The 17795-nt window shown below is 48.9% G+C and overlaps 1 protein-coding gene and 1 long non-coding RNA gene across 3 annotated transcripts; both read right to left on the reverse strand.

The window, feature by feature from the left end:
- Window positions 1-1190: 1190 nt before the first annotated feature.
- LOC128792300 (uncharacterized) lies at window positions 1191-6070 on the reverse strand. The gene is made up of 13 exons (XM_053950583.1): window positions 5605-6070; window positions 5262-5326; window positions 4962-5147; window positions 4630-4778; window positions 4225-4372; window positions 3834-4018; window positions 3614-3751; window positions 3228-3342; window positions 2918-3055; window positions 2509-2685; window positions 2228-2383; window positions 1978-2079; window positions 1191-1616 (listed from the first exon to the last, which is right to left on the reverse strand). Exons 1-13 carry the CDS (start codon window positions 5720-5722, stop codon window positions 1377-1379), a joined length of 1917 nt encoding a protein of 638 aa, XP_053806558.1. The 5' UTR covers window positions 5723-6070; the 3' UTR covers window positions 1191-1376.
- Window positions 6071-12021: 5951 nt separating this feature from the next.
- LOC128792340 (uncharacterized) lies at window positions 12022-17018 on the reverse strand. Of its 2 annotated transcripts, none has more exons than XR_008432372.1 (4): window positions 16848-17018; window positions 15123-15335; window positions 14702-14733; window positions 12022-13196 (listed from the first exon to the last, which is right to left on the reverse strand). It is a non-coding gene; the product is annotated as an uncharacterized LOC128792340 (long non-coding RNA). The 2 variants fall into 2 exon arrangements; XR_008432373.1 differs by lacking the exon at window positions 16848-17018 and adding an exon at window positions 16497-16569.
- Between the last annotated feature and the right edge of the window lie 777 nt (window positions 17019-17795).

Raw genomic sequence — 17795 nt, forward strand, 5'->3', positions numbered from 1 at the left:
CTCCCACCCGCCGCCCCCGGCCCGTGAGCGCTGCGACTGCGCCTCCGCCGGTGCCCACTTGCACCTGCCTCAGTGGGAGCTCCCTGGGAAGCGCTTTCCCTGAGAAGCAAGCCCCTTTCCTCCAAAGGCGTTTTCCCTAAGGCGCAGCTTTTCTGGGGAACACCAACACAGCCTTAAGGAACGCTGGCAAGGCTGAAGGACTTTATGTCCTTTCAGGCCAGGCACTCCAGCTCTCGCTCCTATTCCCCCAAGTGCGTTTCCAGGTGGAGGTTCAGACGTGCAGCCCCAGGCCCTCTACAAACACAAGCTGCTCACTGCCTCTTCACCTGCCTCAACTCCTGCCTGCGCTCACGGCACCAAAACCAGGCTGTTCCCAGTCACAGACCAGAGCCCTGTTCCCGCAGGACGCTCTTACCAGCACCTTCCAGGACTCTCCGCTGCGCACGCAGCGCTTTTCATGCCCGCTCCCAACAGGCTTTGGAAGGCAGAGCACAACCTGGCTGCCTCTGCCAGCAGCACACCCCAAACACAGGCGGAGGAAGAAGGCAGCAGGGGCTGTTTTGCAGCCATGCCCAAGAGAAACTGGAAGGGTGCCCTCTCTGTGGGCTCACTTGGTTGGTTTTCTGACTGGCTCTGAGCCTGGGGCTGCCATTCCTCACCTCTGGAGACCAGAACCACACCCGGGATCCCAGCACTGCCTGACAGCGCTCTGGGCACTGGCACGGTGGCGCGTCCCAGTCTCGGGCACCGCGCTGCTGCTTCATTTGCTCTTAGGCACACCTAAAGCTCCCTGTTAAGCCCGGATGGTCGCTGGTTCTGTCCTCTTCCTCATGCTGTGCAGGGATGGAGCACTGCTGTGCTTTCAGGAAGCTATTCTTGAAACCTTCCAGCATTCCAAGCTCCTTTGCCCTCCGTGGATGCTTGCCATGGAATCCCTCACAGCTGGCTTCAGAGCATCCTCAGGTTGGCTCTTCCAAATTCCAGGGGCTCCAGGGTGCTCAGCAAGATCTGCAACTCCACAGTGCTGTGGAACTGCACCTTCAGCACGGGCACCTTTCCAGCCTGATCTGCCCTCATTCCTCTGTGTGTGTGCACAAAAGACGGTGTGGAAGAGAATGGCAGCAGGGGTCTGTGTGTCCCAGGGCTCGGGATTGGCGTCGTTTCATCTCCACAGAGACGGAGGCAAAGTGAAAAAGCCAAACTCTTTATTAATGGAAGATGAAACAAAGGGATGAGCTGGGAGGTAAAAAACGGGAATGGGCAGGGTCTGAGGGCTAGAGAAATGGAGCGGTCAAAAGGCAGGAAGAGTGGAGGGAAAAAAAGGTGACGGACAGTGTCTGAGGGCTGGAGGGAGGGAGCTATCTAGAGGGAGGGAGCTATGTAGAGGCAGGGAGAGGGCTGAAGCCACAAAAATTGTGGCCAGCATCAGCTCTGCCTGGAGCACCAGCAGCACTAAGAGATGATGTCCTCTTCAGTGTCTCCTGGTGCTGTTCTTGGGACACTGATTGCCTGGATCCAGAGGATGACCCCACTTCTTCAGCTCTTAGGGCTAACTTGGCGTGAATTTCAGTGTTAGGGCACAGATGCTCAGCCGCTCGGCTCCTGTCCCCTGCCAGCTGGAGAGAGCGGCAGGAGGGAAGAGTTGGCGCGGGCTCAGCCCCTGGGCCGGCCGCTCCCTGCGCCCAGCCCCGGCCTCCCCTGGCCGCACAGCCCTGAGGCCCGGCCAGCAGCCGCTGGTGCCGGGCTCTGGAGGGGGCAGAGGGCCGGCTGCTGCCCGGGGAGCCGCGGGGCCGCCCCGCAGCCCCGCCGGGCCGGGGCTCCATCGGCACCCGGCTGGGGCCCACGGGAGCCTGGAGAAGAGCCCGCGCAGCCTCTGGGTGCAGCAGCGGGCAGGGGCACAGCTGCCAGCCCACACACTGAGCACCGCGCTCAGGGGGCTTCTCCAGGCTGAGGCTGGGCCTTCCAGGCCTTTCTTACCAGGCACTTGACAAACTTTGACAGCTGCTCCTTCTCCACCAGCTGTTCGAGATCTCTCCTCGTCAGGAACTTGGCTGCACAATGCAGCGTTTCCCGAGAGGCCTGGAGAGCAGCAGAGACCCAGAGATGGCCCCACAGCCCAGGGCACAAGACCTGTGTCCCTGTGCCAAGGCCTGGAGGAGGCTGCAGCCCACCAGGCGCCAGGGCAGGAGGCAGCCGAGCCCCCTCCCAGCATCATAGAAATGCTCACCTTTGCCACGTGCCAGTTGTCATCATGGCAGTAGATTAAAAGTGCGTACAGGCTCTTGATGACAATTGTCTTCAGGGGCTTTTTCCCCTCATCCGCTACCAATTCCATCAGCTTACAGAAGAGCTGAATGCAGAGCAACTGCACGTGGCTGTTGTCCTAGAGGAAAGGAAAAGACCTACACCAGCTACTCCAGGCCCACCTGGGCAAAGGCCTGAAAATCCACAGGGCACAAAGTTTCTGGGAAGCACCCGATGCCTGTGGCTCAGGATGCAGAACCTTACGTGGTCAAAGAGCAGCAGGAGCACCTCAGCCAGCTTTGGGGCACTGTTGCTGGATAGCAGGATGCTGTGGTGCGGGAGCACATTCGTGAGCACACGGAGCCTCATGCTGACCACCTCTCCATCTGCATCCCTCAGCAGCTCCAGAAGGCTGCAAGACAGACTGCACATCCTTCCGGCCTGTGTGGAACACAAGGCTGTGCTGGGAAGCCATGGACGGCTGCATGGCCAACACCGCCCTGGCACTGCAACCCCACCCTGCTGCTGCAGGGCCCACAGGCCAAAGGCCTGTCCCAAAGCACTGGGGCAGGTGAGGCAGGAGAGCTGGGAGTAGCTGCCTCAGCTCCTGAAGCCCTGCCAGCCCAAGGGGCTGCTTTGCCTGGCGCAGCTTCAGCTGCTGCCCCCTTCTCACCATCGAGGGATCCTTGCTGAGCAGCACGAGGCCTCTGAGTGCCAGGCGACGCCTCTGACTGCATTCACTCTGGAGGTGCCTTGACATGATGTTCAGGACGCTGCCACCACATTTACTCAAGTCCAGGCAATCCAGGACCTGAAAGGCACAGGGCAGTGACAGGGGAGCCGGCTGGCAGGAGCCCAGAAGCGCACAGGGCTGGGCCCAGGCAGCAGCACAGGGCGTGGGCACCGTCCCAGGCAGCTGTGGCTATGAGAGGGCAGAGAGCTGGGAGGCAGCTGAGCGAGGCAGCACTGACCAACAGGCTCACCTCCACAAGGAATGCCAGGGCAGGCAGATCCCAGCACGGCTCCTCCCTGCTGAGGTGCCAGAGCACGTGGGGTGCGATGCAAGAACAGAAAAGGATTGAGACACGGCGCATCTCCCTGGCAGGGGGGGAAAAGGGCGCTGAGGTGGGGAGACCAATCTTCTCCCAGGACTGAGTCACAGAGGTCCGGTCTTTCCCCAGCATCCCTGGAGGGGATGTGGGCACGTTGTGAGGCAGCCCTTTCTGGGCACCCTCCTTTCCCAGCCTTTTCCAGTCTGCTCGGCTGTTCCTCGGTGACAAGGCCCTCTGGCCCATGACCACAGGGACTGTGAGTGGCACCTGGGGACAGGGCACAAATGCCGAGGGCAGTGGGGAGAAGGGGGTCTCACCTGGCCAGCAGACCCACGGCATAGTGCTGGGTGTGAGCACACAGCAGCGTGTCCCAGCCATGCTTGCGCTCCATAGCCATCACCACCTTGTCACACGGCAGTCGGTAGAGCAGAGCCTTCATGGCCTGCACTGCAAACCTGTGTGCAGAGCAAAGCCCAGGTCACACTGGGAGCACTGGCACTGGCCACAAGGGCACGGGAAGGACAGGAGGACTGGGACCTGTTGGGCTCGCTGGGAAGGTGTTGTTCCTCCCGGCATGCTCTCCAGAAGTTAGCAACTTCCTCTGGTGGCATCTGCTGTGTGGTGATGGCAACATGGAAGAGCAGAGCCACAAACAATCGCCCAGTAAAAGGGATCATCGCCTTGTTGTACTCGGGCACAATCACCCAGATCACCAGAGCTGCCTGCAAAAGAAGCAGCCCAAGGCAGCGCTCAGTGCCGAGGTGTCCATGGGCAGGGCCCAAGGGCAGAGGCGGGGGAGCTGCGGGCCTGGTGCCCCCTGAGCCTGCCCCTAGCCCCGGTTTCAGCCCAGCGCCTGGGGCATGGAGAGGATGGAGTGCTGCTGGAAAGGTGACCTGGGGGCGAGCAGAGGCCAGGTCCAGAAACTCACAGCCAGGGCAAAAACATCCTCGTTGTCCCCATCGGAGGTGCACATTCTGTGCTGTGGCCAGTCCTCCATCACACAGAGCAGTGTTGGCAGCACTTTCTCCACTGCTGGTCCCGATGAGGCTATGGCTCTCCACATCATTGCAGCTGCTCTGTGGGATGGGAGCTCTGTGTCAGGGGCATCTCAGTCACAGCACCATGCCCTGTGCAGCTGTGGGGGCCCAGGTGACAGAGCCCCGGTGCCCTGAAGGGCAGGGAAGGAGCACTGGCAGCAGGCTCAGGAAACAGAGGGGCCTGAGGGTCCTGGGCCTCTCTGCCTGTCTGGCAGACCCCATTGGACAGGCTGTGCAGGGCCACGGGCCCTAAAGGCTGCTGAGCCCTGAGCTCTGAAGACTCGTGGGCCCCGTACCTGTCACATGTTGGGGCACAGTGCAGGAGGGTCAGCACCACGTCAGCAGGGTGTTCTTCAGCCAGCCTCACAATGTCCCTTTGCAGCCTGGCATCCGCAGAGACGTGGGACAGGAGACTCTGGTGGATGTCCTTCACCTTGGCTGGCACCTGGAGGAGACATGGGGGAGACTTGGAGCACTGTCCAAGGGAGAAACTTGCCCAGCTTCCCCCAAGAAGTGCTTCTGTTCCCACCACACTGTGCTAGCCTCAAAGGCTGAGGGGCCCAGTGACCGTGGCTTGAGGGGACACACCATCCTGGGAGGCCTCCAGGCCTGGCCCCCGGCTGCTTACCCGCTGCTGAGGAGGAACAGCACTCTCTTTGAAAAAATCCATAGTGGGAGAAGGAATCATAGTTGGAGCAGGCGTGGTACCAGTATTTGTGAGGCCCTGAGTCTCTCTGGTTTTGGCGGTTGTGATGGCCACATCCTCATTCACTGAGGTCTTTCTACGCCGAATGTGCAGGAACCTCCGGAACATCTGCAGGAGAACAAAGGACAGGAAAGCCCGGAGTGTTCCATGGAGTGCTCCAAGCATGGTGCTGGGCTGAGCAGTGACAGCAGGCCCAGCCCAGGTGGGGATGGCTGCTGGTACCTTCAGGGTTCTGTGGAAGCGGCCACAGGCGGGTTCCCGCTCCTGTGTCCGGCCCAGGGCTGCATCTGGCAAAGAGCGAGCGCAGCCAGAGCTGAGGGGCTGTGGGAGAGGCCGGAGAACACAGCCCAGCCCTGCACTCCCCATGCAGGGAGAGCCCCGGGATGCCCCAGGGGATGGAGCACGGCCACTGCGGGGTGTCTGCCCGGCCCCTCTTCCATCCTGTCCATGGGCATGTCCCCAGGGGACGGGATGGGATGGGATGGGATGGGATGGGATGGGATGGGATGGGATGGGATCAAGCTGGCTGCAGGCATCAGCCCTGTGGCCCCACTCTGCCACTCACCATCCTGCAGTGTCTGGATCTGCTCTGGCTCTTCAGGCTGTTGTGCTGGGGCAGCTCCAGGGCCTTTCTTTTTTCCCCTCCTGAACACTTTGCACAGGCTGAGAAATCTGCCCGCCATTCCACCAGCTAACCTTGAAGGCAACTTCTAGAGAGATGTCTCAGGATATATCCAAGTCAACAATTGCAGTTGAGCCTTGAAGGCACCTGAGACAGAGGAGCCTCAGGAAGGCTGCAGGACAGCAAGTCCTGCACTGTGGTCTGGAGGGCTCCTGCCACAATGACAGGAGACTCCTCGTAAATGATTCTGATCACCAAGTCCCACAGTCTGGCCGCGAGGTCAGCTGCAGGAATAACGCCTTGGAAAATTGCTGGGTCAGACACAAATGAGCACGCTGTGGGGGGGCTCCTCACAGCACTACTCGGTTCTGTCCTGTCCTGATGCGTGCACCAAGCACTGTGGCGTGCTCTTGTCACCGCCAGCTCCTATGTCTCCACATGTCACAAAGGGAGGGCGCTTGGAAACCCTGTCCTGTTCCATTCCAGGCTGACCATGCTGCAGCATGTCACAAAGGGACCTTGCACACACTGTCACCTGCCCTGGGGCTGCCCCCGGCCCCCCCAAAATGGCCCAGGTTGGAAGGAATCCCTGGCTCCAAGTGTCTAAGACAGCCCGACAGGATCTTTAGGAACAGCTGAAACCATCAGCAAACCCTGCCCTGCTCTGCGGGATCAGGGCATTTAAGAATCCTCAATTCTTAAAGGCTTTACTTCTCATTGCACAACTGAAGGAGTTTCCAACATTTGCAAACTTCTCAAATTAATAGCGATTGCCGGAGAATGTGAAGGATTTGGAAGTTTGTTCCCGTCTAAAAGCAGCAATTAATTTGCCTTAACACATTCCATTGAAAGTCACTTTGGAAACATAGCACTATACAGAGGCAAAAAGAAGGCCATTCTTTGGTGTGCTGATTTATTAAAGAAATATGGATATTGATCTAGCACCAATATCCAACTGTGACGGACAAAAACTCTCTAACAGTTTAAAGTTAGAAAGTGTATGTTCATTGCGATGCCGGAGACCGTGCGGGATAGCTCCCAAATACACACTGCACCTTTCCAATGATTACAGAGTCCTTTTATCCACACAATAATTGAATACCCAAAATACAAAGACATATTCATCATTTTGGTACATGCCATTCCTCGCTTCCTATGCTAATCATTTCAAAAGCTATTAAGCATGCGTAGTTTGTTCCTTGAAATGGGTCGGTGGTCCCTTTCATGGGGAGGGGTCCCATGAAGTCAATGGAAGTCAATGAAGTCTTCCTCATTCTGACCTTTCTACCTTTTCAATGCAAATATGAACCTTGGTAGAACTCCCATTCCTTGTCTTCAATTGGTTTCAGAACAGAGGAGGCCCACAATTGTCTTATGTTCCTAAAAGCTATTTGTCAGTTTCTATATTCTTCATTATAAACTCAGCTCATTAAACATTGTGTTGACAAGCAATCAATTCTTAGTTACCTACTAACTCTTAACTTCATCAAGGCCTACTTACAGAATCCCTTTATTTTAATTAACTCTAGAAAGGCTTATCTCTAACTAAAATCTTAGGTCCTCTAGAATCTCTAAATCTCTTAAAGTTTATGTTTCAGTGCAAATGGTTTTCGATGAAGGGATGATAATATCGTGATTCTCTTAAGGAATGAAGGCTCTCAAGGAATGAAAGTCCACTCAGTCTTACAAAAGTAGCCCAAACAAATGAGTAGATGGAAGAAGGGCTCATCCTCCCCCAGTACAGATATCTAAGTGGCCAATAAAGTACAGCTCTCCCATCTTGTTCCCTGCAGGAGAATCAGGACCATGAAGAGAAATAGTCACAGATATTCTTGCTGCCCTCCATAAGCAAAGCTGTGCCAAACCACAGATGCTGCCTTCAAGCTGACTCAAATTCCAGCCTAGACCTCTCACCTTGCAGACAACTCCTTCCCCAACATGCTCCCCAAGACCAACCCCCCGCAAACATTCCCACAGAAGCCCTCAACAGCCCACCAGGACCCCCAGCTGTCCCCATCCCTCTGCAGAGCTTTCCCACCCTCCAGCAGACCCTGCACGTGCCGTGGGATGGCACTCGGGAGCATCTGCTCCAAGGCCTTCCCTGGCAGCAAGCTCAGGCTGCCAGGCCTATGGATCCTGGCTCATCCTTCCCACCGAGCCTTCCTGTGCACGGCTGTTCCATTGGCACATCTGCGCTCAGCTCGGACTTCTCCACTCAGCCAGGGCTGCTGGGAAAGGATGGAGAGCAGCCTGGCAAGCTCTTTCTCCAGCTCCCTCTTCACTCTCGGGGGAGGTAGAACATTCCACAGGAAAGCAACTGGTGCCACAAGGAGTGGGCAGCATCAGGCAGCTCTGGGGAGGCACTTGAGGACTGCTGTATCCTGAGGGAACACTGTTGGCCATTCCCTGTGTGTATCTGCAAAAGCTTAAAGTCAGCTGCCTCAGCTTCCAGGGCCTTTCTGGGCCAGCATCCTGACGTGGATGCAGGACTGCTGCCAGACACTGCTGGGACCCAGTGGGACAGGACCGGCTGTCTCGTGTCCACGTAGCACCCCTGACACAGCCAGGGCCGTCCCGAAAGCAGACAGACGCTCCCGTGTCAGCAGAGAGGAGCAAGGAGCACTGGGCTCCCCTCAGGGTATCTCAGCTGGGCTCGCTCCACAACACGACCCCATTTTAAGGCCTGCTGATGCCCAGCTGCCAGAAATGCCTACCTTGTGCTCTCCAAGATGCAGAGAGCCAGCCAACGGGAGCACATCTGTGGAGGAAAATGCTGTGAACTAAGCTCTCCATGGCAGGGCTTTTATGTCCAATGAGCTGCAGTGGGATCCAGGAACCAAAAACAACCTCCATGCCCCAGGACCACCCAGCAACACAGACAGAGCTGGGATGACTGGGATACACATTTCCAAAGGGTTCTCCTGGTCTGAACCAGCACTGATGGGTCTGCACTCATTAAGACTCAGGAGTTTCACCCATCACTGCCGTTCTCAGGAGGAACTCAGAACATGGGCAATTTTTCAAAGATCGCTCAGAGTTCACCTGCAGAAAAAGGAACAATAATCTCAACTTCCACAGGCATCAGCAATTAATGGCACCATATTGCCTCATAAAATGGGTCAGATGTTGGAAAAGTAAGGACAGCCAAACGAGGGGAGGAACAATAAATAGAAGCTGACAAGACAAATGCACAACAAGCATCTTAGCTCTGTGTGTGTATATGTCAAATTATCTGCAGGTCAGTAAAATTACTGCCCTTTGAGAAGAGGTCCAGAAATGCACAGTCCACAGATCAGGCTGAGGGCAAAAGGCCAAAGGAAAGGACAAAGGAGAGAGAGGAATCATAGAAACTGTGTGCAGATACAATTTATGCTCTCAGGTGCTGTTTATTATTTTGTTTGGGTTGTGATTTTTTGGGGAGCGTGTGTAACTGTTTGGGTTTTGCTCTGGGGGGTTCCATTTTTGAACAGATACCTCCAAGTTATGCACATGGAAATACATTCATGACGCAGCTGCTGGAAGTGTGTTTTTACTGAGTTCCTGTTGGAGAAGATTTCACGCTGGCTTTCAAGCTCCACAGTCACAGCCTTCCATGGAATTAATTTCTCAGTCTCAGGCTTACAGCAACATTAGTTAATGTAGACTGTAGCACATGACTAATAAATAATATAAAAAGCACAAAGGAAAACACCCCCATTGTTCAAGCCCTGGTCTTTAATACCCCATCTCACCACAAAAATGATAATGACACAAGAGAAGCAGTTCTGGCATAGCAAAGAGAACTTGCTTTATGTCTTGTTCACCCTTTGGCAAAAATATTTCCAAGTAAGGAAGACAAATTATTTTTATGAGAAGCAACATCGCAAGGCAATAGATTTTTCTTAGGTTACAAAGGAAAATGAAGACTGTAAAAGGAAGTAGAAACTGTAGGGGAAGCACAGCCATCAGGGTGGAAAACCAAGTATTAAGTCTTGATGCAAAGACAGAAAAGAATGGTGTCGCTCCTACTATAAATATGTCAGCACTGAGCATTGATGAAAAACTCTGTGTGTCAACCGGGTTGGAAGTGGTCAGAGTTTTCATTGGTTCAAATCTTCAGATCATAGAACATGAAAAATTAGTTTCAAAACCAAATCACTACACAGACCTTTAATACAACATTTCTAATGAAAAGACATGATTTAAAATTGAGGTGGCACCAAGGGGCTCTTTGGTCTTTTTGTTGTAGAAGAGAGGTCAAGAATCATCAGATAAAAGATAAACAATGCAGAGGAAATGAAGTGCTGGTTTGATGTGCCAATGTTACAATAGTTGAGTATTAAAAACGAATAAAATGTCCCCATTTTCCTTTTTACTGAAGGAATTGCTGTAGATGTCTGCCCAGCCCAGACCCAGCGTGGCACAAGCTGTTCCAGGCAGCTTAGGGCAAGAATGGAAGGTAAAATTCAACATTCAGAGAAAGCTGATCTGAAAAGAAATTGAGGGAAGACAGGAAAAAACAGTGGAAAGAGCAATAGTTGCTCAGATAGGGAAGCATAATGATCTGCTTCAATTGATTTCTCTAATTTTTATTTATGCAAATTAGGACACAAATGTGAAACTCTTCCTTAGCTCATTACTCTCCTAAAGCCAAATGTATTTTACGGGTGAACTACAGCAGAATATTGCACTTCAGTAAAGCCTGCAGCAACCATGTAAAAGAGGGAAAACTTGCTGCAATAACTACAAATTCTGACCATTTAGGAGAGAATTAACAACAGACCCTTGATCAGGAACATGAGCTGATCACATTTATATGACTGTAACTAAAAATATTTCTGCCCTGAGGAAATGTGCTGAGCCTTCAGTGCTGAACTTAAAACAACCTCTAACAACCTCTACAGAAATACATGGTCTACAATGTTGGCTCCTCACATCTTAGTGAGTGAGTTCCTATTTGTTGATCTCTGTTTGCCAGAAAAAAGCTTCTTACAAATCCAACAGAAAGAAACAAGTGTAGGTTACACTCAGAGTGGAACAGTCTATCAAAAGAATGATGAAGCCAAAATTTAACTTAATTGCTTGCTTAACTTAAAGTTGGCTGTCTCAAAAGAGGAACTTTCATGCTGTGGCAGATTGAAAAAGGTTTAAATTATTCTGTTTTTCAACTTGTTCTTGCAGGTGCACTTCAGAGGAAAGCTTTCAGTGCTACAGACAGCGTGCGGGCCTGCTTGACAATGTAAGAAAACAAAACAAAGCCAAAACTCCCTGGAATAATCCTCCCATCGTGTTTGCACTGCCACAGACATGATCAACAGCAAAGAGCCAAAGCAAAACAGTAGAATGAGAACTCCTGTTTCACAAGCACAATATTTAAAATACTTCATGTTTCTATAAATCAACAACAAACCACAAATATCAAATGGCAAAATGCTTTCTAGTAACAGGAATAAAAATTGCATAGAATCCCAGAATCACTGAGGTTGGAAAAGACCTCGCAGAGCATCGAGTCCAACCTGCGACCAATCCCCACCTTATCACCAGCCCAGAAAACTGAGTCCACGTCCAGTTATTCCTTGGACACCTCCAGGGATGGAGGAGACTCCAAATCTCCCTGGGCAGCCCCTTCCAATGCCTGACCACCCTTCCTGTGAAGAAATTCTTCCTGAATCCTATCCCTATGTGAACACTAATCCAGCTGAAGTCTTTCAAGCTGATTTTCCAGCCCACACACGGCCACAAAGACAGACCTTTTCCACTGCTACTTCATGATCCCCAACCCCCTTATCTAAAAAACTTCTCTTCAATTGTGCAACAGAATTCTGCCTCCTCTCCATGAACTAACACATCCCAGTTCCTGGCTGCAAACCTCAGCAGTCTTTCTGAGGTTCTGTTTGCTGGAATATTCAGCAGCCACATTAAAATACACCCATCAAGAAAGACAAACTACTTAGGATGTGGACTGTCCCTTGCTGAGCATTTGTGTGGTAATAATGCAATTGCACCTGACCCTCTGCCACATTCAGGGCATGAAAACCACACCAAAATTTAATTTGCTGTCTCTTGCAAATTCATCAGGATCCCATAAATAAGGAGGTGAAAATAATGATATTGCAAAATGTTTTAGGAAAATAAATGGAAATAATTCAATTCTTAAGAGCTCATTTAAATGTCTTTATGGAATGCTGAAGCTGAACACTACAGCAGAAACAGGCATCAAAATCTGAAATCCAAAGTGATAACATACGAGTGGGAAGAGGATCTAAGCAAGTCCAATGAAGAAAGGTATTGATGGTCCAAAATCAGATCATTTCACTACAGCACAGTTTAAATTCTAATAAAATCTTTATTAAAATATTGAAATATTTTGTTTGAGGGCATCTCAAAAAATAAAACTAGGACTGCATTTTGTGTGACACTTTTTTAATGGAAGTTTAAAAAATACATAAAAACATACTACATTTGCTGCAATACTTAAAACTGCACAACAACTAAGACCTTTTGTTTAATTAAAGCACTTTAATGCAAACACTGATAGAATTGCAGTTTTTTATCGTAGAAACATCACTTGAGTGTGGTGTGTGACTGTTGTGGGCCTTCCTCTTCTTCCCCTTTGTATCAAAAGGCCAGGGGAATTTCAAACAACTGGAAAGAACAAAACCCCCAGCTCTGAATTCTGCCCGAGATCAAGTTTGTATCTAGTGAGAGATTTTACAACACTCTTGAAAACAGAGTAGAAAAGGCTTCTTATAATGGAAACGCTGAAGGACCAAGAACTGCAGTCATGCTAAGAGCTGTCGCTGCAGTATTCTTTCCTTCGTGTCCTACTGAAAATTCCACTTAATTCTCCATTTGTCATTCTTCTCTGTAAAGACAGTAATATATAGATTATAGAATTTAGGGTTTTTTTCTGCAGCCTACCTTCTAGTTTCAGAATTTTGGCTTTAATTCCTCGTGTTCTCAGTAACTTTGATCACTGATTTGACTTTCCAGCTTTAGCTGGGGACGCTTTAGACAGAAGCTTCAGAAAGTTCAACTGAAAAAACATTGATTCCGTGGCTTAACTTTATCATGGAAGCTTTATGTTTTCAAGAGTATTATCCCAAGAGTACGAACGCATTGATTTTGAACACAAGTGTAATGAATGATGGTTACAAAACCCCATTACTCAAACTTATTAGAGCACAAACAACAGCTTGCTACAAACCATGTATAATCAGAGTTTTTCTCAGAGATTTTGACCAAGAAAACAGACAAAACCACTGGATACAGCAGTCTTCAAAGAAAAAGTGTAGGTTCGTGCTCTGATAGAGACAAAAGTCAAGTTTGACCATGTGTAGATTCCTAAAAAGAGTCACTTCTGGGGCACTTAAGAACAAACAGAGCTGCCCTACTGCTTTTACTCTTGGTTGTATCCATGAATAGCATCTGCCGGGGAAACAAGACTGACTCCAGAACTTCAGCTGGCTCTGTACAGATCAGTCCTCAGCAGCAGAACTGCTCCTGGCTCAGCAGAATGACGATGGTAGAAGGAATTCCAGGCAGAGGAAAGGAAACTGAAAAGGAAAGGAAACCCAAAGCCCTGGAGATGAGCTGCCAGGCCAGGGTGGATCTGTGGCTCAGGGCAGGGCATCCTGCCCAGCCTGAGCCCCCAGCTGGGAGACAGGAGAAAGTCAGCACCGTGCAAGCTGCAAAAGCTAAGCTGGATAATGCAGCCCCAATTATTTTCTGTATACCAAGAGGAATCTGGAATGAACCTCTAAATAATTCCTGAACTAGTAACCACTGAGCTGTCCTGAATGAGACTGGGGAAATGCCATTCCATTACCACCTAAGCACTGCACACTCATCTACAGCGCTGCTTTGGATGTGATGGGGAGCAAAAACCTGGATGATATCTACACAATTTCATATCAATATTTTGGGGCACAGAGGAAAAATCATGGATGTCTGCTTACCTCCATCAGGAAATGCTCTGTGTGTGTGTCTGCAAGGCTCAACTTGCAGAAAGAAAACTTATTGATCACTAATCTTTAATAGGCATCAGTCTTTGACATCCACTTTCTCAGAGGTTTAATTTCAAGAAGCATCAGCTCACATCAACTTTCACAAAAACACCACAGAATCCATCATTTCCCTAACTGCTGAGTAAGAGCAATGTTCAGGAGAGTCAAACGTGCTCTAAGGCAAGAGCAAACACCCATCAGAAATGCCATGAAAGAAGGAAGGGAAAGGCCAACTAATGAATACCCAACATGCAGCTGCAGCAGAAGGGACAGGGAGAAGGTGGAGAAGTGAGAGGGACAACAAAAACCTCATCCTGATTAAGCAACCGTATGACAAAGGAAAAAACCTGCACTAGTTGGGCGTGGTTTTTTCATGATTAAATGCTAAATAATGGTAAGTATTTGGCAGAAATACAGGCTGTGTGAGAACACAGCATTTACAGTTCTACTACAGCACCTTTCAGTTTCTCAAGGTTAGCAGATTCATTAAATCAGTGATTTTATACAGGTGGAATTTTCTTTTTTGTAATTCAGTATTACGTAAGGCAGAACTGTCTTGTCCTAATACAGAGGTAAAGCCAAAGGTCCTCCTGAACATGCATTGTAGGGAAATGAAAACCAGGGACTTTGGGTTATGAAAAGAAGCCATATGACTAAAGAGTGAATCCATGTTCCAAAACGCCCACACAGACAAGAGCTTCTGATGAGAAAAATGATCTCTGCAAAGCTAAACTGCACAGATTATTTCCATGAGAAGTTAGAATCTTGCAGATTATACAATATTTACTGTGCTGGGATTAAAAAAAAAAAAACAAACAAACAAATCCAACCTTTTATATTTTCACAGTATGAATAATTACTTGATTGTTCAATGTAAATTATATAAAAATCACTAATTACTTAATTGAATAATTGCCTTCTTTTAGAATTCACATAGGCAATGATGTTTGCTTGGTTTCCCCAGGACTGTTTCTCCCTTGCTGCTGGCGAGTTTTGGGTACCTTCAAAATGAGGTGCCACCACCTGTGTGTGCCAGCAAAGCAGTTGTGGCTTACCTTGGCACTAGAATCCTTGCTTCCCAAATCCCCTGCATAAAGAAGGAAAAAAAGTGTTTGATTTTAATTTCTACTCAATGGTCTCTAAAAACATAAAATTCATATTAAATTACTAAATTAAATTCATTCATTAAATTCATATTAAATTAATTCGGGTTTTGCTACAACAGCAACAGATTTTCAAATACACAACACAGACCAGCCCACCCATTTCAAAGCAGAGAGCAATAGCTGCCACCAGCTATGTAATTTCAGCTTCTGGCAACCATTTTTTAATTCTTATTATTTTACAAGCTATTTTAGATCTACAGTTATCATCATCTGTGATTGCTGCATAATATTTCAACTGATTTCATGCCACATGTATATTTAACAGCCACATAAAATAGTCCAAGTTCCAGCAAAGGCACGTAAAACAAACCAGACTTGGGGCTTCATCCGGATTTTGGGATTACAAGCTGCTGTTGTGAGGCTCAGCTAGAGTCCAGCCGTTTGCTGGATGGAAAGCAAGCAGGTGAAAAGTTTTGCTTGTTTCAACATAAATGAGAAGCCAGGCCCCTGATTTTCATACTGATTATTCTCCAGCTTCCTTGCTTCATTTCCATAATGAAATACAAGTGTGTGTGTAACACTTCTGCAATGAAATACAAGAAATAAATTACTCTCATCATACAGCACACCCCTGTCAAAAATCTAAATTGCCCTAAATCCTTAAAAATCATTAGAAATTAACCCCAAAATAAAAAGTTTAATCTCTAACTAACAAAAAACCCCCAAAACCAAATAACACTAAAGAAACGCCACCATAGAACCAACTACCAGCAAAAAAACACACTACACTCTTTTCATTAACAATTCTTATCAGATCACAAAAATGAAACAGAAATAAAAAACAACCATATAGAAACCCACACAGCAAATCACAAAAGCCACTAAAAAAATAAATCCAACCAACTTACTAAACTCCAAACCGTACAACAGACACTGACTGTTACTAAAAAAAAATAACCAAAACTCTACCTCTACACTAGCTCATAAAGAGCAACCAATACTCTATAAAACTAACTAAAAAAACCCATCAACCTAATTAACCATATAAAAAAAACTAAACCACTAAGAAATAAAAAATCACTACCAAAACTACCTTAAAAAATCCACTATATAAATACCCATGTTCCCAAAATAAAACTAATAAAAAACAACCAAATACATCAAACTACAAAAAAACACTTACATTAAAAACAACACAAAAATTATTCCTAACACAATGAACCCATAATGCCTCAACCATCAAAACAAAAATACCACCTAGAAATAAACAGGATGCCAAAAGATAAATGTAACCATAAACAATATCTACCAAAGGATCTGTAACCATGAAACATACACTACAACCAAACCAACCAAAGAAATAAAATCCCTATAATAAACTATAATGCAGATAACAATATTTTAAAAACCTCACCAATTAACTACAGGACACTACCTGAAACCCACCAAAACAAACACTACATACGCTAATAAGAGCCACCAGAACAGAATTTAAAACCTACCCGCGACTTCATGCTACGACCCATAAAAAACATTGTGAGCCTTAAAAACATGTCCTTTAAAAACATAATACACCATCAAAAAAAAAAAAAAAAAAAAATCCAGCAACAGAACTCAATTCAAAGAAATCCCTTGTCATCAATATCTGAACCAAGAACCATAACACTCAAGAAGCACACCATATTCCTTAGCATACACCAGCTACGAACAAAACAAAACGATACAACCAATTCCTAAGAACCACCTCCAAACCGCTACACCAAGGACCTTCGGAAAATGAAAAGCCGCGCTGCCGGCCCCGGGCGGAGCGCGGCTCCCGGCAGGAAAGCGGCTCCTGCGGCAGGCAGAGGCGGCGCCGCGCCGGGAGCCCCCCGCCCGCTCCCCCTGCCCGGCGGGGCCGGCACCGGGCCCAGGGGGCCCCGGCGGCGCCCGAGCCCCGCGCCCGGAGCGGACGGAGCGGCCGGCACCGGCCCAGCGCCCGCGCCGCCTCTCCCGCCCGCCGGCCCGGCAAAGCTCCCCTCGGCTCCGCACGCCTCGCTCCGGCGCGGCTCCGGCAGTCCCGCGCCAGCCCGGCCGCGCCCAAGTCCCCTTCCACCTCGGCAGCTCCCCAGGCAACGCCAGCAGCTCCCGCGCCACAGCCTTGGCTGCCGGGCCAGGGGCACAAGAAGCGCCCTCCAATGCAGCGGCACAGCCCGATCCCAACCCTTCAAACGCTGCGAGAGCTGCAGCCTCCTTCAATTCAACCCCCGGAACTGACGCCACACTCAGGTGCTCACCTCGCTTCAACGAGGGCAAATAAATGTGTTCAACTTCATTCCCTATAAGAGCAGAAAAGAAGGGCTTGTCCTCAAATGAAATCCCCCAAATTGTGGTAACCTTTAAAATCAGAGGGTTTTGGGAAAGCTGCAAAAGGCAGGCCTCAGAAACAGCAGAACTGCGATTCGAGCTAAGCATAAGATTTGTCAGCAGAAAAATTATATAAGAAGTAGAGGTGAACTACAAATAGAACAATGGGCTGTGTATTATCGCTTGTCTGGAATAACTCCCTTAGCCACAGAAAAGTATATCTAGCGAGATATTAGGAAGTTCTAAGCTTAAGAATGGAGCCCTGTGCATTGTGTTTTAAGGCTTACGAGCAGGCATTGCATTGGAAAGAAGCGAGCGTTGTTTTAACCAAAGGTATGTGTGCTTGCAGTGGTGGGATAGAACGGGTGTCAATATGCTTTTGCTTTGTGTGATTGGTCAAAACTCTTAACCTTAGAATTTACGTTAAAGTTCTTTGTCTGCTGCCGGGGACGTGAGATGCTGGCATCTTCCCATCGCCATAACCATCTTTGACATCCATAGTTGCCATGACTGTGTGAGCCTTTTCTTGACTTGATGTTATTAATTCAGCTAGATTTGGTAGCGCTGCCGTGAGGGAGTCTGTGTTGGCGTTAAGCCTGTGAAGATCAGCTGTCAGCCTCCACTTCCCGTTGGGTTCCCGAACTGGCCATACAGGTGAATTGAAAGGAGAATGTGTATTGACTATTACTCCTTGATC

Source organism: Vidua chalybeata, chromosome 9, assembly GCF_026979565.1.
Source record: "Vidua chalybeata isolate OUT-0048 chromosome 9, bVidCha1 merged haplotype, whole genome shotgun sequence".
Taxonomy (NCBI): domain Eukaryota; kingdom Metazoa; phylum Chordata; class Aves; order Passeriformes; family Viduidae; genus Vidua; species Vidua chalybeata.

Bases quoted from the DNA above. Each gene is read 5' to 3' on its own strand.
- LOC128792300 (XM_053950583.1), bottom strand. From the start codon at position 5,722: ATGGCGGGCAGATTTCTCAGCCTGTGCAAAGTGTTCAGGAGGGGAAAA. The intron at 4,779-4,961 runs GTAAGCAGCCGG...TGTCTCCTCCAG, and splicing joins CTGTTCCTCCTCAGCAGCGG to GTGCCAGCCAAGGTGAAGGA. The intron at 2,384-2,508 runs GTAAGGTTCTGC...CCTTTCCTCTAG, and splicing joins TCCTGCTGCTCTTTGACCAC to GACAACAGCCACGTGCAGTT.